General features: G+C 44.2%; 2 protein-coding genes across 4 annotated transcripts; one reads left to right on the top strand and one right to left on the bottom strand.

Annotated features, from left to right (window-relative positions):
- Nucleotides 1-1,346: 1,346 nt before the first annotated feature.
- On the top strand, nucleotides 1,347-4,631 carry LOC115251022 (protein saal1-like). Of its 3 annotated transcripts, none has more exons than XM_029841762.1 (8): nucleotides 1,347-1,496; nucleotides 1,871-2,061; nucleotides 2,141-2,242; nucleotides 2,429-2,512; nucleotides 2,609-2,688; nucleotides 2,765-2,824; nucleotides 2,901-3,016; nucleotides 3,193-4,631. In XM_029841762.1, exons 1-8 carry the CDS (start codon nucleotides 1,493-1,495, stop codon nucleotides 3,234-3,236), a joined length of 681 nt encoding a protein of 226 aa, XP_029697622.1. In that variant the 5' UTR covers nucleotides 1,347-1,492; the 3' UTR covers nucleotides 3,237-4,631. The 3 variants fall into 3 exon arrangements, with proteins under 3 accessions (XP_029697622.1, XP_029697621.1, XP_029697623.1); XM_029841761.1 differs by having other exon boundaries at nucleotides 1,403-1,508; XM_029841763.1 differs by having other exon boundaries at nucleotides 1,403-1,508; nucleotides 2,901-3,001; nucleotides 3,193-3,241.
- Nucleotides 3,245-21,467, bottom strand: LOC101069803 (mucin-2-like). The gene is made up of 44 exons (XM_029842086.1): nucleotides 21,361-21,467; nucleotides 21,026-21,281; nucleotides 20,833-20,947; nucleotides 20,655-20,745; nucleotides 20,442-20,575; nucleotides 20,138-20,351; nucleotides 19,904-20,029; nucleotides 19,692-19,806; nucleotides 19,464-19,614; nucleotides 19,278-19,391; nucleotides 19,131-19,200; nucleotides 18,917-19,054; nucleotides 18,676-18,840; nucleotides 18,504-18,598; nucleotides 18,291-18,417; nucleotides 17,955-18,210; nucleotides 17,818-17,870; nucleotides 17,594-17,697; nucleotides 17,318-17,469; nucleotides 17,081-17,219; nucleotides 16,767-16,877; nucleotides 16,492-16,671; nucleotides 16,146-16,385; nucleotides 15,907-16,063; nucleotides 15,648-15,776; nucleotides 15,194-15,534; nucleotides 7,002-10,019; nucleotides 6,726-6,900; nucleotides 6,398-6,645; nucleotides 6,125-6,308; nucleotides 5,836-6,046; nucleotides 5,579-5,754; nucleotides 5,429-5,498; nucleotides 5,207-5,307; nucleotides 5,090-5,121; nucleotides 4,823-5,000; nucleotides 4,628-4,732; nucleotides 4,518-4,558; nucleotides 4,319-4,441; nucleotides 4,146-4,244; nucleotides 3,941-4,069; nucleotides 3,835-3,874; nucleotides 3,634-3,757; nucleotides 3,245-3,555 (listed from the first exon to the last, which is right to left on the bottom strand). The coding sequence occupies exons 1-44, from the start codon at nucleotides 21,425-21,427 to the stop codon at nucleotides 3,348-3,350; spliced, it is 9,102 nt and encodes a 3,033-aa protein (XP_029697946.1). The 5' UTR covers nucleotides 21,428-21,467; the 3' UTR covers nucleotides 3,245-3,347.
- Nucleotides 21,468-23,028: the final 1,561 nt, after the last annotated feature.

Raw genomic sequence — 23,028 nt, forward strand, 5'->3', positions numbered from 1 at the left:
ATTAAAGGTAGCTACGGATATACAAATGGACCTAAAGACTAACATCCTAGATCAAAGTCATTCTTCTACTGCAGTTCCACATTTGTACATGATAGTCAGCCTCACGTCAAGGTCAAACTCACCAACAGAGTTCACTTCTTTATTTACTTATTTACATGAGTTTAATTCTAGAAACCTATTTCAAGGAGGAAAATCTGTAAAATAATGTGATTTTACATCCTTAGAGGAGAGGAGAGAGCTGATTTTCTCAATTATATGCTTATGCAACGCTTTAAAAATCCCACATTTTACCTAAAATAGGAGTATTAATTTGGTTGTGTGACTTTTTGCATGTTTATTTCCTTACACTCCATATGCAAACAGGTCCGCGGAACACTCCCAAAGGGGGCCAGGTTGTGTTGATTCAGGGAGGATGATACAGTCGCAAAGTTGTTTGTGATGTCACTGGAGCTAAATATTGTTTAATATAGGCTTGGTGTCATATCCAATAACAAAGAGAATCACACAATGGAACAGTTTTAACATTGCACAATCAAAAGTAAACAAAAGGCTCCTACTGCATATATAACAGTTTCCTTGAGACAAAAAAAAAGTAATAATTAAAAAAAATGGGATTTATAGAGCAAAAATGTTCACTGAAACAATAAGTATTCTCATATTAGTGCGGTAAATCTTATCATTTCTCAATGTTAAATGAAGATCATTGTCATTAGTTAAGCTTAGATAAGTGAGATATGGTTATTTTACTACAAGATACCAAGCAAGCTTAGCAAATCAGGGATTTCGCTCAGGAATTAGCAGATAGATTTCGTATTTTCACAAGAAAAGAGAATTCTCAATTGTGAAAAATATGAGGATTGTCTGTCTTTGTCACATAGTTATTAAAATGAATTTGTACTATGAGATATATTGCATACTATTTTATTCTGACCTTACTTGTGCATTTGTTGGATACAATTTCAGTTTAGAAATCTTTAACAGGCTGAGCTCAAAATAGAAACCAGAAGTGGGAACATTTGTGATGAATGTATGTTTAATAACAAATTCAGTACTATTATTTCAGTGAAAGGATTGGAGACTGCCTGAATCTACATAATTTAGTTTAATTGAACCAGAGGGTTTTTAAAAGAAAGAAAGAAAGAAAGAAAGAAAGAAAGAAAGAAAGAAAGAAAGAAAGAAAGAAAGAAAGAAAGAAAGAAAGAAAGGAAGAAAGGAAGAAAGAAAGAAAAAATAACAGCAAAACATTAACGTAATTACTCTCCCTCGTTGACACGCACTGCTTGAATGTTGTTCTTAATATTGACAGCAGGTGGCAGTGTCGCACCTCTGTACTTACCAATGTTAGAAGAATAAGAAGGCAGCGTGGTTTGCGCATGCGCGTCCAGTATCCTCCGGTAATTCAACCGACGGCGTTTGAACATTTGCTAAAGAAAAGCAGACAAACTGTATTAATTTAACATTCAGAATGTTAGGACTGTAGGACCTGGTCACTATGGGTGAGTTTAAATGTAAGGAAGCAGCGGGGATGAACTGTGCTCGCACGAACCCAACGCTATAATGTTAATAAGTTGATGCAATTAGCTATTGGGATGTTATAACTAAGCAGTAGAATTACAATACAGTATATCTGTGTTATCTTTAAGTCTGTCGGTGTCACTTCACAAACTTCATGGTGCTTCGATCCAGGCCACTTGGATTTCTTTAGTTTTATTTTACCGTTTAATGTAGTTACAAAGACGATTGTTTTGCTACTTGAGGGACTTAAATTTCTAGAGATGAAGTTTATTGATGCTCTGACATCTTAGACATTCACCCACTGATTCATTTTATAGTGATCCAATTGAGACGTAAATATCCAATTGCCCTCTAGATTGTAAAGCTGATGGCGTGGGAGATGAGAGATCTCCATCATCAAGTGGAGGTCAGTCTCCGGACTTGGACCGGAACCCATCACCGCCTCCAGACACAGCTGGTGGAGGTGAAGATGGAGATTCGGACGCTATTGGAGATACCGTTTACAGCAAACACTGGCTCTTCAGCACACTGACTCGCCTCATCAACGTAGGCTTTCCATTGTCATCATTAGCTAAGGTTTGTTTCTTAAATGGCAACGATGTCTTCAAATGGTTGTGGATTATAGATGGTGACGGAGCACGCAGAGGGGGACTCTGAAGGGCAAATGGAGCTCCCTGATGGAGATGAGGAGGATCTGTGTAAAGTCTGGGATATGGCGATGGACAAGGTAAAGTAGTAATCTGTTTTACAGAAGTGAGGGAACACACAGTGCATTTAATAAACTGAATGAATTTTGATTGGATTAAATTAAAGACATTTCGCAAGAGAGCTGGTCATAATTTAACGCTGAGATTGGGGAAGTTACCTTTTAGCTTTTCATGCTTGCTAATGTTTGATATGCACTGTTTTACAGGATGTTGCTGGTCTTCTGCAGGCGTTTAAAGCTACAGATATCCTTGTCGGGGTGATTTCTAGATCACGTTGTCCACGTCTCACAGTGAGTTTCTCTGTGACAACAGGAGAATATAATATTTGTGTTGAGAAATTTGTGGGTTTGGGATTTTAGATGTTGTTTTTTTTTCCATTCCTGTAGGAGATTTGTGTGGGAATCCTCGGAAACATCGCCTGTTTTCCTGACACTTGTGCGACTCTCAGCCAAAATGAAAACCTGGGGTGAGTGCACATAGTATGTCCAACAGCCACGGTGTGATGGTGAATCTGTAAATGCAGTTCCTCCCCGCGTCCACAGGGAGGTGCTGTTGCTGCTTCTTGGAGACGCAGATCCTCCAACCCTGCTGGAAACGAGCAGGTGACATTTGCACTTTCCAAAGACCGAAACGGAGTGAAGAAGCCAAGTGTTCATCCCTCTTTTGTGATACTTGCAGGCTGCTGCTGACTTGCCTTTCCCAGAAAGACGTCTGCTCCCTGTGGCTTCAGCGGATACGACAGCAAACATCTGTTCGCTCCAACCTCTGCTTCATCATGAGCAGTTCTACCAATAGTACTGCATTCTAGCTCACTTCTGTTTTCAGTTTATTTGTTGAATTTAGATTATTTTTTTTTGGGCTTTGATCCTGTTAAACGATCTGATTGTCTCTCGACGCTTCAGAGAATACCGTCTCATTAGGTCAGTTTCCTGTCGGTAATAACTGACCCCTTTTTATTTAATCTTTTCAGACTGCGCGACCGACGTAAAAGTACAGGACCGAAGTAAAAGTTGACAGATGAGTCTGGAGCTGCATGCTTTTATTTGAACTGATGAATATAGATGAATTAAGATGAAGATTATGAAACCTCTACAGGCTGAGTCTGTTAACACGATCACATGTTAATCACACCAGCCTGTAGCTCCGTCTCTTGCGTGCATTTAAGGTGGACTGGGAGCACTGTGCACGGTCACAGCCACACTGCTCCACGTAGGTGTAATTGTGAGGAATCACGTCCCCGTTCAAGCAGTGCAAGTCGACGGATCGAGTGCTGGAGCGCGTCTCTTTGCAGCAGGAGCAGGAATGCTCCATGGCAGCTGCTAATTCCGAGTACCTAAAAAAATGAACAGAGCAGGGTTATGAATCGATCAAGCTGAAAATGGAAAGAACTATACAGAAAGAGTGTCCATACTTTGTATATGTGTTGCAGGATCCTTCGCAGTACGGCAGCTCGACCTCCTGGAGTGACTGACACTCCCTGCGTGTGATCTTAGTCTTCATGGGTACGATCTTACAGGCCTTCTCCTTCTCCACACCTTGTTCCAATGAGACACAATCAGCTTTTCACTGAACTGACTAAGTGACCTAGCAGCAAATCAAGAGTCATACTCACAAATCTTACAGCAGCCGTTCGCCGCGGTCTGAACTGTGTTCTAAGGAAGAGGACAAGAATGACTTTGGAGTCAGCTGCATGTTGGCTGAAGCACGGCCATACTTACGGGGTCACAGTTGCTCTCCTGGAACGGTGGGCAGATGATCTGCGAGCTGACTGGTGCTAGAGTCCCGGCCGTCTTAATACAGGTGTGTATCTCACACTTACTCTTGGAAGGTGACCAGGATTGTCCTTGCTGAGAATTGGGGACATTTATGGACTCAAAGACGGGAGTGTGCAGAATTGTGGCCAATAAACAGGGTAAAACTTACCACCAAGAACTCCTTGGTACCGTTGAAATCGAGGATGCAGTGAGTCTGCACACACTTTCCACAGCACTCATCTGAGGAAGGCTCCATGTATTCAAAGCCCTGCGAGAGGACGAAGGAGTTAAATCCGCGCACGACAGTGTGTACTGTGCAGTGTTTGATTAGGATTCTCTTACCTCATCACACTTTTCATTACACTGCTGGAACTCACAAGTTATCTTGAATAAATTAGTATGAGGGTCGACCAAATTGGTGCAGGTACAATCCTGACAGTCAATCACAGGAACTGAAGACCCAGGCTAATAAAGAAGAAGAATCATTAGTGGTTATTTATGCAGCCTTGTTGGGCTGTATATATGTATATTTTATATCTACCTGGTACTCAACATCTTTGTGGACACAAACTCTTTTGGGCTCTAAAAAAAAAAGGAAAGGTTTGTTGTTGGAAAGACTGTGTTATTCAAGCTGGGAATAAATGAGCTTACCACATATGAGTTCTGGGCAGCATTTTCCATTAGGAACAGTCAAACTCGGCAAATATCCAACAGGACACTTCATGCTGATAACCGGGCAAGTGCTGCTCTGACATTCTTTAAAGATGACAAAACAGAGTAACTAGAATGGAACCGTCGCCAATGTCAGCCTTAAAGGCGAGTACGGAGCGCTACTTCATGTCTTACGGCACAGGAAGGCAGGACAGCAGTTGTCTGCTGGATTCGTTTGGTTGACGAGCACAAATCCGGGACCACTGCAGTTTGCTACTGGCGGTGGCGGGCATGCCTTGGGCTTGCACGTCACAGCCTTGGTGGACTCCTCACAGATGCAGTCTTGACATTTGTACTCGAATTTCTCATTAAACTGAAATAATAAACCACAAGAGGGGGAACTTAGTCTCTCCCAGAACCAAGCTGTGTTTTAAATGAATGTGGACAAAAGAATCCCCTTACCTCCCGAGGAATCCCCTCAGGGTCCAGGCATCCTGTCAGGACGAGCAGTTTTGGAGAAAATTCACAAAGAACGCCGCATAATTTGTGTAGCCATTGAACTGAAAATAAAGGTCTTACCACATTTGTCAACACACACGCCAGACTCTCTGTTGAAGAGTTTCATGCCATCAGGACAGAAGCAGCCCTCAGTGGTGAAATTCATGGATGGCTCATTAGGACTTGCATAAAAAAAAGAGAAAAGAGTTATTTTCATATTCTGTAGATCACAGAAGATACCTGCTGTCTACCGAACAAGGAATCTTTAGTGCTTCACTGATTATCGAATCTGCTGGCACCTACTTGTCCTCACAAGTTGGTTGTTCTGAAGGGCCACAAGGCTTATAAACTTTGTCTGAAGGGCAGTTGCTGGCTGTGAAAGGATAAAAGTGAAAACGTTGACTCCTGCTTGTGTTTACCGACACCAGCAAAAAGACCTGCAAAATAAAGTACCGCAAATTGTGGTGTGGTTCCTCCAGTGGATGCAAACGCCAACTTGAGCACAGGCAGCCGCATAAGTCTGCAGACTCGTGCACTCCACTGCTGGGTTGGAAACGTGGCAGCTATCAAACACGCAGCCTAAGTAGAAATTCTCAGGATTGACAAATGGATGGCACGGCTCGAAGACACTGAAAAGGAAATCAGCAGTTGGATCCTTCCGATTGTCAGACTTCTGGTTCAGCTAGTGGCACAGGGAAGCTAATGTATACCTGCTCCTGAGCATGTCACATATAGAATCTGGGTTGCACGGTGTTGAGGTAGGTATGGGTTCAGGTCCAGTGGTGGGGGGAACAGATGGAATCTGGCATTCAGGTTGGTAAATGTGTTTTGCGGGCCAGTAGTCGGCCATCACGGCACAACTTTCTACCAGCTTCCCTCCAGGCAGCATGCAGTCATCAGCCTGGTTGTTGGTGCATGTTCCTGAGAGAAGAATTAGATATTAACGCTGTAGCTTAAGAAAGGTCGACAAAAATGGGTATGGTAGAGAGATGTTTTTACCACAGTGGCCCTGCGTGTTTCTGCCAAAGTAGTTATAAGGAAGGTTGACACTAAAGCCGGTGATTCCAAACGTAATGATTACGTTGAGACGCGGGATCTCAAAAATCAGGTTAAGGCCAGAATTCAAGACCTTCACACCATGTTGAGAATATGGTAATTTCAACTTGACTCCATCTTGAATTGCCTACAAAGAAAAACATAAACGATAAATGAGTGAAATGATCAGCCTTTAGGATTATGGTCTATTAACGTGAGTTCTTCGAAGATTTTTACCTCTAACTCAACAACTCCAATCAGGTTATAATTTATGAGCGTGATAACCTGTGACGCATATGATATAATTATGGACCGTGGGCAGGAGACGTCCTCAGTTGGATCACAAAAGACATTGTCAATATAGATTTTTAAATTGTGTTTTGGTGAAATCTCTTCCATCAAGACATATGTACAGTTTCCTTGATAACTGTAGTAAAGCCCATCAAATGTGATGTAATGAGGGTCACCCCAGCCTTCACATACACCTGAAAAGAGACAAAAAAGTTAAAATTCTACACTATAACTATAAAGAAGGAGGAGGTTATTTAATGACAGAGACACTCACAGTCACAAACATAATGTTGACAGCAGTAGTACTCATCGTACGCAAGAACTGGTTTCTTCCCATTAGTACAAGTGATGTTCTGAAGCGGTGGACATTCATATGGAACTATTTCAATTGTATTGTTCTCGATGCATCTGGCCATGGTGCAGTTGCACAGAAAAAAGGTCTCATTTTGCTGATTGAAAATGGAGTCACAGTAGGAAGGTAAGATTAGGATCATGTAAAAAAACCATCGTTAAAGACGATTCATTATTTTAAAAAAAGACAGATACTTACAACTACGTCCCAATCAGGACAAACAGGTACAATGGGGGTGGGTGACACCGTTACAGTCACACCTGTTGATGTTTTCGTTATTACTGTTGTACTTGGGGGTCCAGTTGATGTAGAACCTTCTGTTGTTGTTGTTGTTGTTGTGGTGGTGGTAGGGGTTGAACTGGGTGTTTCAGTTGAAGTAGGAGGTCCTGTTGTTGTGGGAGATCCAGTTGTGCTACTTAGCGGGGTTGAAGTAGTAGGTTTGGTGGTTGCAGAAGTTACAGCTGTTGTTGTACTTGGGGGTCCAGTTGATGTAGAACCTTCTGTTGTTGTGGTGGTGGTGGTGGTGGTGGTGGTGGTGGTAGGGGTTGAACTGGGTGTTTCAGTTGAAGTAGGAGGTCCTGTTGTTGTGGGAGATCCAGTTGTGCTACTTAGTGGGGTTGAAGTAGTAGGTTTGGTGGTTGCAGAAGTTACAGATGTTGTTGTACTTGGGGGTCCAGTTGATGTAGAACCTTCTGTTGTTGTTGTGGTGGTGGTGGTGGTAGGGGTTGAACTGGGTGTTTCAGTTGAAGTAGGAGGTCCTGTTGTTGTGGGAGATCCAGTTGTGCTACTTAGTGGGGTTGAAGTAGCAGGTCTGGTGGTTGCAGAAGTTACAGATGTTGTTGTACTTGGGGGTCCAGTTGATGTAGAACCTTCTGTTGTTGTTGTGGTGGTGGTGGTGGTAGGGGTTGAACTGGGTGTTTCAGTTGAAGTAGGAGGTCCTGTTGTTGTGGGAGATCCAGTTGTGCTACTTAGTGGGGTTGAAGTAGTAGGTTTGGTGGTTGCAGAAGTTACAGCTGTTGTTGTACTTGGGGGTCCAGTTGATGTAGAACGTTCTGTTGTTGTTGTTGTTGTTGTTGTTGTGGTGGTGGTGGTAGGGGTTGAACTGGGTGTTTCAGTTGAAGTAGGAGGTCCAGTTGTTGTGGGAGATCCAGTTGTGCTACTTAGTGGGGTTGAAGTAGGAGGTTTGGTGGTCACAGAAGTTACAGCTGTTGTTGTACTTGGGGGTCCAGTTGATGTAGAACGTTCTGTTGTTGTTGTTGTTGCTGTTGTGGTGGTGGTGGTAGGGGTTGAACTGGGTGTTTCAGTTGAAGTAGGAGGTCCAGTTGTTGTGGGAGATCCAGTTGTGCTACTTAGTGGGGTTGAAGTTGGAGGTTTGGTGGTTGCAGAAGTTACAGCTGTTGTTGTACTTGGGGGTCCAGTTGATGTAGAACCTTCTGTTGTTGTTGTTGTTGTGGTGGTGGTGGTGGTGGTGGTAGGGGTTGAACTGGGTGTTTCAGTTGAAGTAGGAGGTCCTGTTGTTGTGGGAGATCCAGTTGTGCTACTTAGTGGGGTTGAAGTAGTAGGTTTGGTGGTTGCAGAAGTTACAGATGTTGTTGTACTTGGGGGTCCAGTTGATGTAGAACCTTCTGTTGTTGTTGTTGTTGTGGTGGTGGTGGTGGTGGTGGTGGTGGTGGTGGTAGGGGTTGAACTGGGTGTTTCAGTTGAAGTAGGAGGTCCTGTTGTTGTGGGAGATCCAGTTGTGCTACTTAGTGGGGTTGAAGTAGTAGGTCTGGTGGTTGCAGAAGTTACAGATGTTGTTGTACTTGGGGGTCCAGTTGATGTAGAACCTTCTGTTGTTGTTGTTGTTGTGGTGGTGGTGGTGGTAGGGGTTGAACTGGGTGTTTCAGTTGAAGAAGGAGGTCCTGTTGTTGTGGGAGATCCAGTTGTGCTACTTAGTGGGGTTGAAGTAGTAGGTTTGGTGGTTGCAGAAGTTACAGATGTTGTTGTACTTGGGGGTCCAGTTGATGTAGAACCTTCTGTTGTTGTTGTTGTGGTGGTGGTAGTGGTGGTGGTAGGGGTTGAACTGGGTGTTTCAGTTGAAGTAGGAGGTCCTGTTGTTGTGGGAGATCCAGTTGTGCTACTTAGTGGGGTTGAAGTAGTAGGTCTGGTGGTTGCAGAAGTTACAGATGTTGTTGTACTTGGGGGTCCAGTTGATGTAGAACCTTCTGTTGTTGTTGTTGTTGTGGTGGTGGTGGTGGTGGTGGTGGTAGGGGTTGAACTGGGTGTTTCAGTTGAAGTAGGAGGTCCTGTTGTTGTGGGAGATCCAGTTGTGCCACTTAGTGGGGTTGAAGTAGTAGGTCTGGTGGTTGCAGAAGTTACAGATGTTGTTGTACTTGGGGGTCCAGTTGATGTAGAACCTTCTGTTGTTGTTGTTGTTGTGGTGGTGGTGGTGGTAGGGGTTGAACTGGGTGTTTCAGTTGAAGTAGGAGGTCCTGTTGTTGTGGGAGATCCAGTTGTGCTACTTAGTGGGGTTGAAGTAGTAGGTCTGGTGGTTGCAGAAGTTACAGATGTTGTTGTACTTGGGGGTCCAGTTGATGTAGAACCTTCTGTTGTTGTTGTGGTGGTGGTGGTAGGGGTTGAACTGGGTGTTTCAGTTGAAGAAGGAGGTCCTGTTGTTGTGGGAGATCCAGTTGTGCTACTTAGTGGGGTTGAAGTAGTAGGTTTGGTGGTTGCAGAAGTTACAGATGTTGTTGTACTTGGGGGTCCAGTTGATGTAGAACCTTCTGTTGTTGTTGTTGTGGTGGTGGTGGTGGTGGTGGTAGGGGTTGAACTGGGTGTTTCAGTTGAAGTAGGAGGTCCTGTTGTTGTGGGAGATCCAGTTGTGCTACTTAGTGGGGTTGAAGTAGTAGGTCTGGTGGTTGCAGAAGTTACAGATGTTGTACTTGGGGGTCCAGTTGATGTAGAACCTTCTGTTGTTGTTGTTGTTGTGGTGGTGGTGGTGGTGGTGGTGGTGGTAGGGGTTGAACTGGGTGTTTCAGTTGAAGTAGGAGGTCCTGTTGTTGTGGGAGATCCAGTTGTGCTACTTAGTGGGGTTGAAGTAGTAGGTCTGGTGGTTGCAGAAGTTACAGATGTTGTTGTACTTGGGGGTCCAGTTGATGTAGAACCTTCTGTTGTTGTTGTGGTGGTGGTGGTGGTGGTGGTGGTGGTAGGGGTTGAACTGGGTGTTTCAGTTGAAGAAGGAGGTCCTGTTGTTGTGGGAGATCCAGTTGTGCTACTTAGTGGGGTTGAAGTAGTAGGTTTGGTGGTTGCAGAAGTTACAGATGTTGTTGTACTTGGGGGTCCAGTTGATGTAGAACCTTCTGTTGTTGTTGTTGTTGTGGTGGTGGTGGTGGTGGTAGGGGTTGAACTGGGTGTTTCAGTTGAAGTAGGAGGTCCTGTTGTTGTGGGAGATCCAGTTGTGCTACTTAGTGGGGTTGAAGTTGGAGGACTGGTGGTTGCAGAAGTTACAGATGTTGTTGTACTTGGGGTTCCAGTTGATGTAGAACCTTCTGTTGTTGTTGTTGTGGTGGTGGTGGTGGTGGTGGTAGGGGTTGAACTGGGTGTTTCAGTTGAAGTAGGAGGTCCTGTTGTTGTGGGAGATCCAGTTGTGCTACTTAGTGGGGTTGAAGTAGTAGGTTTGGTGGTTGCAGAAGTTACAGATGTTGTTGTACTTGGGGATCCAGTTGATGTAGAACCTTCTGTTGTTGTTGTTGTGGTGGTGGTGGTGGTGGTGGTGGTGGTGGTGGTGGAGGTGGTGGTGGTAGGGGTTGAACTGGGTGTTTCAGTTGAAGAAGGAGGTCCTGTTGTTGTGGGAGATCCAGTTGTGCTACTTAGTGGGGTTGAAGTAGTAGGTTTGGTGGTTGCAGAAGTTACAGATGTTGTTGTACTTGGGGGTCCAGTTGATGTAGAACCTTCTGTTGTTGTTGTGGTGGTGGTGGTGGTAGGGGTTGAACTGGGTGTTTCAGTTGAAGTAGGAGGTCCTGTTGTTGTGGGAGATCCAGTTGTGCTACTTAGTGGGGTTGAAGTAGCAGGTTTGGTGGTTGCAGAAGTTACAGATGTTGTTGTACTTGGGGGTCCAGTTGATGTAGAACCTTCTGTTGTTGTTGTTGTGGTGGTGGTGGTGGTGGTGGTAGGGGTTGAACTGGGTGTTTCAGTTGAAGTAGGAGGTCCTGTTGTTGTGGGAGATCCAGTTGTGCTACTTAGTGGGGGTGAAGTAGTAGGTTTGGTGGTTGCAGAAGTTACAGATGTTGTTGTACTTGGGGGTCCAGTTGATGTAGAACCTTCTGTTGTTGTTGTGGTGGTGGTGGTGGTGGTGGTGGTAGGGGTTGAACTGGGTGTTTCAGTTGAAGTAGGAGGTCCTGTTGTTGTGGGAGATCCAGTTGTGCTACTTAGTGGGGTTGAAGTAGTAGGTCTGGTGGTTGCAGAAGTTACAGCTGTTGTTGTACTTGGGGGTCCAGTTGATGTAGAACCTTCTGTTGTTGTTGTTGTGGTGGTACTATGGGCTGTTGTTGTCGAACTTGGTGTTTTGGAAACAGCAGGTTTTGGTGTGATCGTAACTACAGTGCCAGTTACAAGTGTTGTCATCTTTGTTGTTGTACTTGGTGGTTCAGTTGATGTAGAACCTTCTGTTGTTGTTGTTGTTGTTGTGGTGGTGGTGGTGGTGGTGGTAGGGGTTGAACTGGGTGTTTCAGTTGAAGTAGGAGGTCCTGTTGTTGTGGGAGATCCAGTTGTGCTACTTAGTGGGGTTGAAGTAGTAGGTCTGGTGGTTGCAGAAGTTACAGATGTTGTTGTACTTGGGGGTCTAGTTGATGTAGAATGTTCTGTTGTTGTTGTTGTTGTTGTGGTGGTGGTGGTAGGGGTTGAACTGGGTGGTTCAGTTGAAGTAGGAGGTCCTGTTGTTGTGGGAGATCCAGTTGTGCTACTTAGTGGGGTTGAAGTAGGAGGTTTGGTGGTTGCAGAAGTTACAGCTGTTGTTGTACTTGTGGGTTTAGTGGTAGTTGGAGAACTTGATATTGTGGATATTGCTGTTGTCGATGTTGGCACAGTTATTGTTGGATGGGTTGTGGATCCACATGTAACTACTCTACAACATACTTTGATCTTATAGTCCAGACACTTGCGGATACGCTGTTCCTCCTTTTTACAATATAAACCAATTCCCAAATCACAAATAACATTTTGTTTGGTTTCAAGTAGAAAATCCTCAAAGTTCATGTCAGGATAAGCTGAAGACCTACAATCAATTTCCATGGGATCTTTGCATATTTGTATCCCACTGTTTGTGATATTTTCATATGTTTCCCAGTCATTTTTATCCATAACTGGGTCATGCACATTATACCACTCTGTCCATTCACATGTTGGAATACACGGTGTAGTTTCAGATGTTGTTGTACTTGGGGGTCCAGTTGATGTAGAATGTTCTGTTGTTGTTGTGGTGGTGGTGGTAGGGGTTGAACTGGGTGTTTCAGTTGAAGTAGGAGGTCCAGTTGTTGTGGGAGATCCAGTTGTGCTACTTAGTGGGGGTGAAGTAGTAGGTTTGGTGGTTGCAGAAGTTACAGATGTTGTTGTACTTGGGGGTCCAGTTGATGTAGAACCTTCTGTTGTTGTTGTGGTGGTGGTGGTGGTGGTGGTGGTAGGGGTTGAACTGGGTGTTTCAGTTGAAGTAGGAGGTCCTGTTGTTGTGGGAGATCCAGTTGTGCTACTTAGTGGGGTTGAAGTAGTAGGTCTGGTGGTTGCAGAAGTTACAGCTGTTGTTGTACTTGGGGGTCCAGTTGATGTAGAACCTTCTGTTGTTGTTGTTGTTGTGGTGGTGGTGGTGGTAGGGGTTGAACTGGGTGTTTCAGTTGAAGTAGGAGGTCCTGTTGTTGTGGGAGATCCAGTTGTGCTACTTAGTGGGGTTGAAGTAGGAGGTTTGGTGGTTGCAGAAGTTACAGCTGTTGTTGTACTTGGGGGTCCAGTTGATGTAGAATGTTCTGTTGTTGTTGTTGTTGTTGTGGTGGTGGTGGTGGTGGTAGGGGTTGAACTGGGTGTTTCAGTTGAAGTAGGAGGTCCTGTTGTTGTGGGAGATCCAGTTGTGCTACTTAGTGGGGTTGAAGTAGGAGGTTTGGTGGTTGCAGAAGTTACAGCTGTTGTTGTACTTGGGGGTTTAGTGGTAGTTGGAGAACTTGATATTGTGGATATTGCTGTTGTCGATGTTGGCACAGTTATTGTTGGATGGGTTGTGGATCCACATGTAACTACTCTACAACATACTTTGATCTTATAGTCCAGACACTTGCGGATACGCTGTTCCTCCTTTTTACAATATAAACCAATTCCCAAATCACAAATAACATTTTGTTTGGTTTCAAGTAGAAAATCCTCAAAGTTCATGTCAGGATAAGCTGAAGACCTACAATCAATTTCCATGGGATCTTTGCATATTTGTATCCCACTGTTTGTGATATTTTCATATGTTTCCCAGTCATTTTTATCCACAACTGGGTCATGCACATTATACCACTCTGTCCATTCACATGTTGGAATACACGGTGTAGTTTCAGATGTTGTTGTACTTGGGGGTCCAGTTGATGTAGAATGTTCTGTTGTTGTTGTTGTGGTGGTGGTAGGGGTTGAACTGGGTGTTTCAGTTGAAGTAGGAGGTCCAGTTGTTGTGGGAGATCCAGTTGTGCTACTTAGTGGGGGTGAAGTAGTAGGTTTGGTGGTTGCAGAAGTTACAGATGTTGTTGTACTTGGGGGTCCAGTTGATGTAGAACCTTCTGTTGTTGTTGTGGTGGTGGTGGTGGTGGTGGTGGTAGGGGTTGAACTGGGTGTTTCAGTTGAAGTAGGAGGTCCTGTTGTTGTGGGAGATCCAGTTGTGCTACTTAGTGGGGTTGAAGTAGTAGGTCTGGTGGTTGCAGAAGTTACAGCTGTTGTTGTACTTGGGGGTCCAGTTGATGTAGAACCTTCTGTTGTTGTTGTTGTTGTGGTGGTGGTGGTGGTAGGGGTTGAACTGGGTGTTTCAGTTGAAGTAGGAGGTCCTGTTGTTGTGGGGAGATCCAGTTGTGCTACTTAGTGGGGGTTGAAAGTAGGAGGTTGGTGGTTGCAGAAGTTACAGCTGTTGTGCTACAATCAATTTCCATGGGATCTTTGCATATTTGTATCCCACTGTTTGTGATATTTTCATATGTTTCCCAGTCATTTTTATCCACAACTGGGTCATGCACATTATACCACTCTGTCCATTCACATGTTGGAATACACGGTGTAGTTTCAGATGTTGTTGTACTTGGGGGTCCAGTTGATGTAGAATGTTCTGTTGTTGTTGTTGTGGTGGTGGTAGGGGTTGAACTGGGTGTTTCAGTTGAAGTAGGAGGTCCAGTTGTTGTGGGAGATCCAGTTGTGCTACTTAGTGGGGGTGAAGTAGTAGGTTTGGTGGTTGCAGAAGTTACAGATGTTGTTGTACTTGGGGGTCCAGTTGATGTAGAACCTTCTGTTGTTGTTGTTGTGGTGGTGGTGGTGGTGGTGGTGGTAGGGGTTGAACTGGGTGTTTCAGTTGAAGTAGGAGGTCCTGTTGTTGTGGGAGATCCAGTTGTGCTACTTAGTGGGGTTGAAGTAGGAGGTTTGGTGGTTGCAGAAGTTACAGCTGTTGTTGTACTTGGGGGTTCAGTTGATGTAGAATGTTCTGTTGTTGTTGTTGTTGTTGTGGTGGTGGTGGTGGTGGTAGGGGTTGAACTGGGTGTTTCAGTTGAAGTAGGAGGTCCTGTTGTTGTGGGAGATCCAGTTGTGCTACTTAGTGGGGTTGAAGTAGGAGGTTTGTTGGTTGCAGAAGTTACAGCTGTTGTTGTACTTGGGGGTTTAGTGGTAGTTGGAGAACTTGATATTGTGGATATTGCTGTTGTCGATGTTGGCACAGTTATTGTTGGATGGGTTGTGGATCCACATGTAACTACTCTACAACATACTTTGATCTTATAGTCCAGACACTTGCGGATACGCTGTTCCTCCTTTTTACAATATAAACCAATTCCCAAATCACAAATAACATTTTGTTTGGTTTCAAGTAGAAAATCCTCAAAGTTCATGTCAGGATAAGCTGAAGACCTACAATCAATTTCCATGGGATCTTTGCATATTTGTATCCCACTGTTTGTGATATTTTCATATGTTTCCCAGTCATTTTTATCCACAACTGGGTCATGCACATTATACCACTCTGTCCATTCACATGTTGGAATACACAGTGTAGTTTCAGATGTTGTTGTACTTGGGGGTCCAGTTGATGTAGAATGTTCTGTTGTTGTTGTTGTTGTGGTGGTGGTAGGGGTTGAACTGGGTGTTTCAGTTGAAGTAGGAGGTCCAGTTGTTGTGGGAGATCCAGTTGTGCTACTTAGTGGGGTTGAAGTAGGAGGTTTGGTGGTTGCAGAAGTTACAGCTGTTGTTGTACTTGGGGGTCCAGTTGATGTAGAATGTTCTGTTGTTGAGGTTGCCGTTACGGGTTCTGATGTAGTAGTGTGTACAATTTTTGTAGTAGACCATGGGGTTGTATGCGTTGACTTCATTGTAGTCGTATATATAGTTGACGTTATTGCAGTGCTTGTCGTTAGTGGTCCAGTTGTAGTTGTAGGTCCAGTTGTAGTACTGGATGTTGAAAATGTGGGACATTCTTCCACACACATTTGGGTTGCTTCATCAAATATAGGCTTATCTTCTGGACATATGGGGTAACATCCTGTTTAAATTGAATTGATATCAAAGATCAAGTAAATAACAACAGGAATTATTATTTACATTGCATTAGAACTTGGGTGTGACCCTCAAAGCTTCTCTTGTTTTGCAGCTTACCTTCAAGGCTGGGTATAGGGTTGGTGCAGGTTCCTTCAGGGTTTAAACAGGTCTTGTAGCATGGTGTGTGACACGGTTGGTAGTGCCACTGGCATTCTTCTGGGCGGTTGTAATAATCGCAATACACAGCTGCAAGAAAAAGACACAAAGTGTAATATGTTGTGAGTCATAATGTCTGTTTGACATAAGGACATGGAAAATAATAATCTTCTCTTGGGAGCAAACCAGGTTTAAAGCCAGGATGAAACTGTTGACTTACGACAGATTTCCGGAGTTCGCCATGCAATACAGACACCTGCCTCGTTGCACGCCTGAGCATAAGCTGCTACTGCCGTGCAGAAACACTCGCAGTCACCTCCAGTGTCACACGCACATGAGTCTTTCACGCAGTTTTCATAAAATGGTTGATACGCTACCTGTTTAAACAAATTGTATCCACTGCTTTAATAATTCCAGGCATTCATGGTGTGAAATCACATCAAATTAGAAACTAGTTACCGTATTGTGGCAGCTCCTGAAAGTTTCTCCTGTAATGATGCTGCACATCATTTTTGCCCAGGGTTGGCGATTGGATGCTGACACGCATGGGTCCGCATTGACTCCTGCATCTGGGCAGGTGCTCATCGCTTTCCAGCTGTTAGCAAATTCTAACACACTGTTCACTACCAACCCACCTTGGGTGGTGAAATCGTTCTGTCCATCACCATTAAAATCTCCACACAGGCCACAAACCTTTCCCTGTCAACAAGGAAGGTCAGCCACTTTAATGATGCCAACCTCTACTGCTGTGCCATCCCCTCAACGTCTGAACTGTTGAGAGATTTCACTCATTCCTGGTACTCACGCTATGCTGTGGTTGCAGGAGGATTCGGACGGCTGTTTTGCGATCCCACATCACTGCCAGTCCGATAGAGGAGTCAATCACCAGGTACAGGCCCACTGTTCTTATTTTGTAGTCAATCCAAGGGCCGTGTCCAAGGTCCTCTTCCTCATATTTACCCTTCGACAGTTTCACTTCCATTCTCTAATATGAAAGAAATGTAGTTGTTGGGCTTGTTTTTGCAGTGTACAGAACACACAGAAGTGCAGATTGGTGCATGACACATCTTTTGCACTCACTCCCAGCTGGACCCTGACAGTCTTAGAGCACGTTGTGCCTGTAGACCCACATGGTACGTTCTCTGTTATAACTCCAAAGGTGTTCTCCACAGTGCTATTGTCACATTTGTTCTTAAATGAGAAATAGAGAAGCATTTATACTTATATAAAAAAAGGATAATCAATGTTTATCACAACATACACGTCTAAAACACTGTAGACGTGGAAGCCATCGGTGACAGTGTTGAGATGGGTTTTATTTTACTGCTACCGACCAGAGAGGAGTAAACAGGTGACGGGATAGTTTGTAATGCATACTGTTTGACATTGTTTACCTTGACAGCAACGTAAGCACAGTCTCCTCGAAAGCCATATGTGATTTTATCATATGTGCTGTAGTGGCCACTCCCATAAATAATGCAAGTTCCAGGACATTTTATCTTTGTGCACTCCCAGGTTCCGCTTTTGCAGGTGCTAAAAAGATCAAAGATGGATGAGAATATAGCCTTTTGAATATTTTAATCAACAAAACTGTGCATACATGCACACGGTGTGCATTTGAAAGTACATACCAAGTGTTGCATTCATTGTTAATTTTCGATCCTGGGGCATAAAGATGTCCATCATGCTGACATGTACAGTCACTTTCTTTTACACAGGAACCTTTGCCGTCATCAAGAAGGCCAGTTGGACACCAGCAGCCAGACTCACACTCCATCGAGTCCTGAGAAGACGGACATATCGAAGTTACGGAGTCACAGAAAACAATACACACGTTAATGTGTTCTTTACTTTTACATTTGGACAGTAAACACTGAATTAAACTCCTTGGAAAAACTGCAGCTTACACAATCATCGGCGTCCAGATTCATACATGTCCGAGCGCACTGCAGTCCAAGCTCCCCTGCCCCTGCGGTGGAGCAGTTGAAGTACACTTTTGGAGAACGACACGCTGTAACACAAGAAGAAACAGCTTTGTTTTATAGTCAACGTGGACTCTAAGTGTTAAATTCAGTCAGGGTTGTAAAAACAACAGGTTTAAACACAAGAACAAAAGAGGGGGAACTCTTACATGACATGCGGGCTCTCCAAGAACGGCAATGAAGAATTCCGTTGTTGCACACGCTAGCAAATGTTAGATGTATTGAAAACATCATTATCGTAAAATTCATCTTTAAATTTTCACTAGGTTTTATATCATCCACTCACCAGTGCTCATCATTGATGCTGATGGACTTTCCTGGCTTAATATAGGCGTCATTGTAGAAGCAGGAACATTTGGCCATGGGAACACACATGCCATTTTCATTCAGATAGAGACCCTCAGCACACGAGCAACCATCCACAGGTAGGAAGTCCGACATGCAACTCTGCTGGTTTGAGCCCAGCGACCTGCACGTCAGCTGGCATCGCTGATGTTTGTACGAGAACGTCTGAGATGCAGGGCAGCTCTGCGTGTATTTTTCTGTTGTGTGAGCAGTTGGGCTGTGGTTACACATCAGTTTTTTGCTGTGTGATTTCTTTAAAGTTAAACTAAAGGCCTACCACACACGTCCTCCCTCCAGTTTGTCAAGAAGACTCCATTTGATGCACAAGCTCTCGCGTAGGAGGAGAAGACGGCACACAGGCACGCCTCGCTCTTCTCACAGTTACAGCTGGCATAAAGGCAGCGCTGCAGAGGACAGGAAATAGTCTTAATGAATCACGATCGCATCAATGCTGGATAAACGTTGGCGAAACAGATAGTTTACGCCGTACCTTGTAGTATGAATCAGGATCCACCAGCGAGCTGCAGTTTGCAAATGGGCCGGATTGTCTCAGCAATAAATCGCACCAGTGTTTGGCATAATTTTCTATACAACAATGAAAAAATGTTAAAGACAAACAAAAGGAGGCTTGCCTGTGGTAATAGTCGCGCGGTCTGTTCTACCATTCTCCACGCTAAGAGAACAGGGGTCATCTAGCCTTTCCGTTCTGTCCTTGCACGCCAGGCTAGTTTTCCAAGAGTTACAAAAAGTTGCTGCCGTTCCTTCCACGATGCCCTGAGGAGTTGTCATGTCATCAGACATGATCATGTTGTAGTTTCCACAAAGTCCTGAAGGAGACAGATATCAGTCCATGGAGCTGGGCCTTAATGTTTCGGTGATTCAGAGCAGCCGCCCGACACTCACCACGCGTCTTTGTTCTGTAGTTCTGGTCCAGGCTGACGTAAATTTGCATGAGAGGGACGTGTTGGACCTGAATTTGCAGTCCAAAGGTGGTTTGGAGAATAATGTGGAAAGACGATGCATGGAATATGCTGATATCACCTAATAAAAACCATAATTCCTTAATGTCACAGGGTGAAGCGTGGCAGCAAAGTTCCCGGCAGAGTTTCTTACCCACCTGAGCGGTATGGCAAAGTCACCGTCTGCATGTTCTGCTTGACTACACCGTCAGAGGTGAACATTAACACCTGGACAAAAACAGCTGACGTTAGCTCATCGGCAGTCTGGCTGTGACTCCAGTCTTGGCGATTTGGTCTTCACTCACATTGTTCCTGTCGTTGTTCAGGATGATTTTGACGGTCTTAAGACACGTGTCAAATTTCTGATTGGCACAGGGTACCAGCTGAACCAGGATGGTAAACTTTGGACTTGCAGCATCCTGAAGTGATGACATGCTGTCACTCGTGCATTTTCTTTATAAAAACAAATCCTCAAGCAAAAGCGTCTTTACCTTGCTTTCCACTTTTGCAAGAGTGTAGTAACAATCTCCGTGGAAGGTGTAAGTTTTCCCATCAAAGGTCGTTACGTGCGAGCCCTCTCCAACAGCGCATGTAGAGGGTTTCTGAAGGCTCTTACAAGACCACCAGCCATTCAAACACATACTGAAATCGCCAAAATAAATCAAATGAATAAAATAACTGAAGGCAGTGTTGATATTAGAAAAAGGAATCCGGCCTACCATTCCTCTGTGTCCCGTCGGAACACCTCCCCAGGGTTGTATATTTTACTGTGTTTACACTGACAGTCTGATTGATTGATACAGCCTCTCATGGAAATGTCATCATACACGGTTCCTAAAGTAGACACAGTTAATTTACACAAACTATGATCACACTTTACAATACTAGCAGTAAAAATAACTTTATTCGTAGTGTTCTCAATGACACGAACCAGGAGGACAGAAGCAACCATCCATTTTGTGATCCTCGCACAGTGAACTCGTGTCCAAGTGTGTGCACGTGTCCACGCAAGGTGAACCGCTCTCTTCATAAACCATGTTGTATGGACATTGTTTAGCTGGTGGAGGGAAAGAATGAGTCATTAGGTCAAAGAAACAGGTGACGTTTTCACAGATGCAGTCATGTCCTGAATCAGTCACAGCTGATTTAAAGTAAAAAACCTTACCACAGAACTGGGATGTCCTCCAGTTGGGAGGCTGTCCTCCAGCATGGGAACACTGTCGAGAGAACTCGGACAGTGTGCTGCAGATGCAGAAGTCACTGGTGTTGGTGCAGCCGCACATGTCCTGCGCGCAGGCCTGGATGTACGCTTCAGGGTCGATCCGGCTGGTGCAGGAGCTCCAGGACTCGGAACGCAGCATTTGCTCACAGCTGGTTTGCTAGTGCGGGAAAACAAGACAGGTAGCAGGGTTGTGTGGAAAGGCCAGAGTTAAGATAAGCTTCCAAAAGGTTTCGCAAAATAAACTCACAAATTCCCTGCAGGAATCCTTCAGAGTCTCAGTCTCCTGGGACTCTTCGTCATCCTCATATGGGTCCTCGCACTCATCATTTGGGAGATGAACCCTGTGGTTATTGCCAAACTCAGTGGCGCTGATTTTGCGATCTATGGAAACAGGGTCCAACATCAGAGACAATACATGGAATAAGAGGCCTTAAAGTCTAGAGCGGGAAAAGATTCCCACCATTTTGAATGAACTCATTGAGGACAGAAATGCCATTGAAGTCGCCACAGAGGCCACAAGTGCGATTGGTGTAATCAGAGTCCAGTTCAACCTACGACACAAAGACAGAACAAAAGAGCTTCTCATTTTTGATTCTTTTTTTTCCCACAGACATATTTCTGAATGATGAATCTGTTACCATGACGGCGTCCTCGCCGTTCCACATGACCACAATTCCGACTTTAGACTGCAGCTTAAAGTAAACAGCATTTTTTTCCACCTGGACCCCTGAGTTGTAATATGGCATTTTGGCTCTAGGAAAGAGAGAATGCTTTGATTAGAATGTCCATCAGAGACATTTTTAATCGCCACGGCAACTGGCGGGCACTCACGGAATGCCGTTGACAGTGAGCAGGTTTGGGGAGAGTCGGAAGGAAAGCTGGTTGATGGAGACCACCACGTGACTGACAGTCGGGTTCCCGTTCAGAACTTTCCTCCTGATGTGCACTGAGAACTCCTGGAAGGACTCGTGGCAGTCAGAGACCAGGTTGTACTCGCACAAACCGGGGAACTGGTAGACATCGCCGTCAAACGTCCTGAAGTGTTCTCTGCCCCATGTGCTGCAGATGCTGCCGACGTGGTTGTGACCTAGGGGATGATGGCAAAGCAGCAAAGAAATGTAGCCCATCTCTTTTAGAGATTTGATGGAGGTTAACATCCATCTTACCCAGTCTGGCTTGCACAACAGCAACACACAACACGAGCAAACACGACCACACACGTGTGCACCTCATCGTGGCCACGTTGGGTTTGCAGGTCCTGTAGCAGGTAAATGTCAGCCTGCTCTTTGCAGCCCCTTATATAGGGACACTCTTCACCTCTGAGGAAACTCGTGTTTTATTGCCAAGACGTGAATAACATGTGCTGAATGTTGAATCACGCCTTTGACAAGTACAATGCAGTTTATCCCCACATCCTACTTATCTTTTGATTATGTGTGCACCTCAATCAAGAACAGAAATTAGCAGCAATAAAACAGTTTGGCTCCCGTCTGGTTGAGGGTCAGAACCAGGGTTGCATTGTGTTAAGATCGATTTCCTCTTTTCTGCTTTTAAATTAGGAAATGACTATTTGACACTTGGCAGCTTGGCTGCTTGGTGCTGCGCGGTAGATGTACAGGTGTGATTATCCACCGGTGCTTGCTGCTATAGTCTCAGTACGGTGCTGGGGTATACGCAGGAACGTGTCTTTAGTTGTACACGTAGGTTTAAGTATTGATTATCAGCATCTATATAAAACTTTGACAGCATTTAGTTGGCTTGGTGGCACAGTGTGACCATGGTGGGAACATAAAAATGTCAGAAAGAGCTTAATTTGTAAAGAATAAGAAGAAATTAAGCACAGAAGTACAATAAAGGTAGCTAATAGTGGGAACCAACACCAACACAGATAAAGGATCCATAAGAGGCTTCTTGTGTCATTGTTTTCCTCTTTGGCTGTTTAAGCTGTTTGTGCTTGTCACATTTAAAGATAAAGAGTTTGGTCAGTTTGTGTATTTTCCATCAGGTTCATCAGTAACATGAGAGCACCTGTGGCCTCAGGAAAGTCAACAAATTTACAATTAACACAACAGTTCTCATAAATTAGAGTTAATATTTGTTTTGTGGTGGAAGAGTACACCCTACTATCTTAATTACTTATGTATTAAAGGTAGCTACGGATATACAAATGGACCTAAAGACTAACATCCTAGATCAAAGTCATTCTTCTACTGCAGTTCCACATTTGTACATGATAGTCAGCCTCACGTCAAGGTCAAACTCACCAACAGAGTTCACTTCTTTATTTACTTATTTACATGAGTTTAATTCTAGAAACCTATTTCAAGGAGGAAAATCTGTAAAATAATGTGATTTTACATCCTTAGAGGAGAGGAGAGAGCTGATTTTCTCAATTATATGCTCATGCAACGCTTTAAAAATCCCACATTTTACCTAAAATAGGAGTATTCATTTGGTTGTGTGACTTTTTGCATGTTTATTTCCTTACACTCCATATGCAAACAGGTCCGCGGAACACTCCCAAAGGGGGCCAGGTGCACCACGGGGAAACGTTTTATTATTATTCCTTCCTGGTCTGGTTGTGTTGATTCAGGGAGGATGATACAGTCGCAAAATTGCTTGTGATGTCACTGGAGCTGAATATTGTTTAATATAGGCTTGGTGTCATATCCAATAACAAAGAGAATCACACAATGGAACAGTTTTAACATTGCACAATCAAAAGTAAACAAAAGGCTCCTACTGCATATATAACAGTTTCCTTCAGACAAAAAAAAGTAATAATTAAAAAAAATGGGATTTATAGAGCAAAAATGTTCACTGAAACAATAAGT

Source organism: Takifugu rubripes, chromosome 9, assembly GCF_901000725.2.
Source record: "Takifugu rubripes chromosome 9, fTakRub1.2, whole genome shotgun sequence".
Taxonomy (NCBI): domain Eukaryota; kingdom Metazoa; phylum Chordata; class Actinopteri; order Tetraodontiformes; family Tetraodontidae; genus Takifugu; species Takifugu rubripes.

Coding starts and splice junctions, on each gene's coding strand:
- LOC115251022 (XM_029841761.1), top strand. Junction 2,689..2,764: donor AGCCAAAATGAAAACCTGGG/GTGAGTGCACAT, acceptor CCGCGTCCACAG/GGAGGTGCTGTTGCTGCTTC. Junction 2,825..2,900: donor ACCCTGCTGGAAACGAGCAG/GTGACATTTGCA, acceptor TGATACTTGCAG/GCTGCTGCTGACTTGCCTTT.
- LOC101069803 (XM_029842086.1), bottom strand. CDS start 21,427: ATGAGGTGCACACGTGTGTGGTCGTGTTTGCTCGTGTTGTGTGTTGCT. Junction 18,418..18,503: donor ATCCTGATTCATACTACAAG/GTACGGCGTAAA, acceptor TGTCCTCTGCAG/CGCTGCCTTTATGCCAGCTG. Junction 4,733..4,822: donor CTGTCCTGCCTTCCTGTGCC/GTAAGACATGAA, acceptor TCATCTTTAAAG/AATGTCAGAGCAGCACTTGC.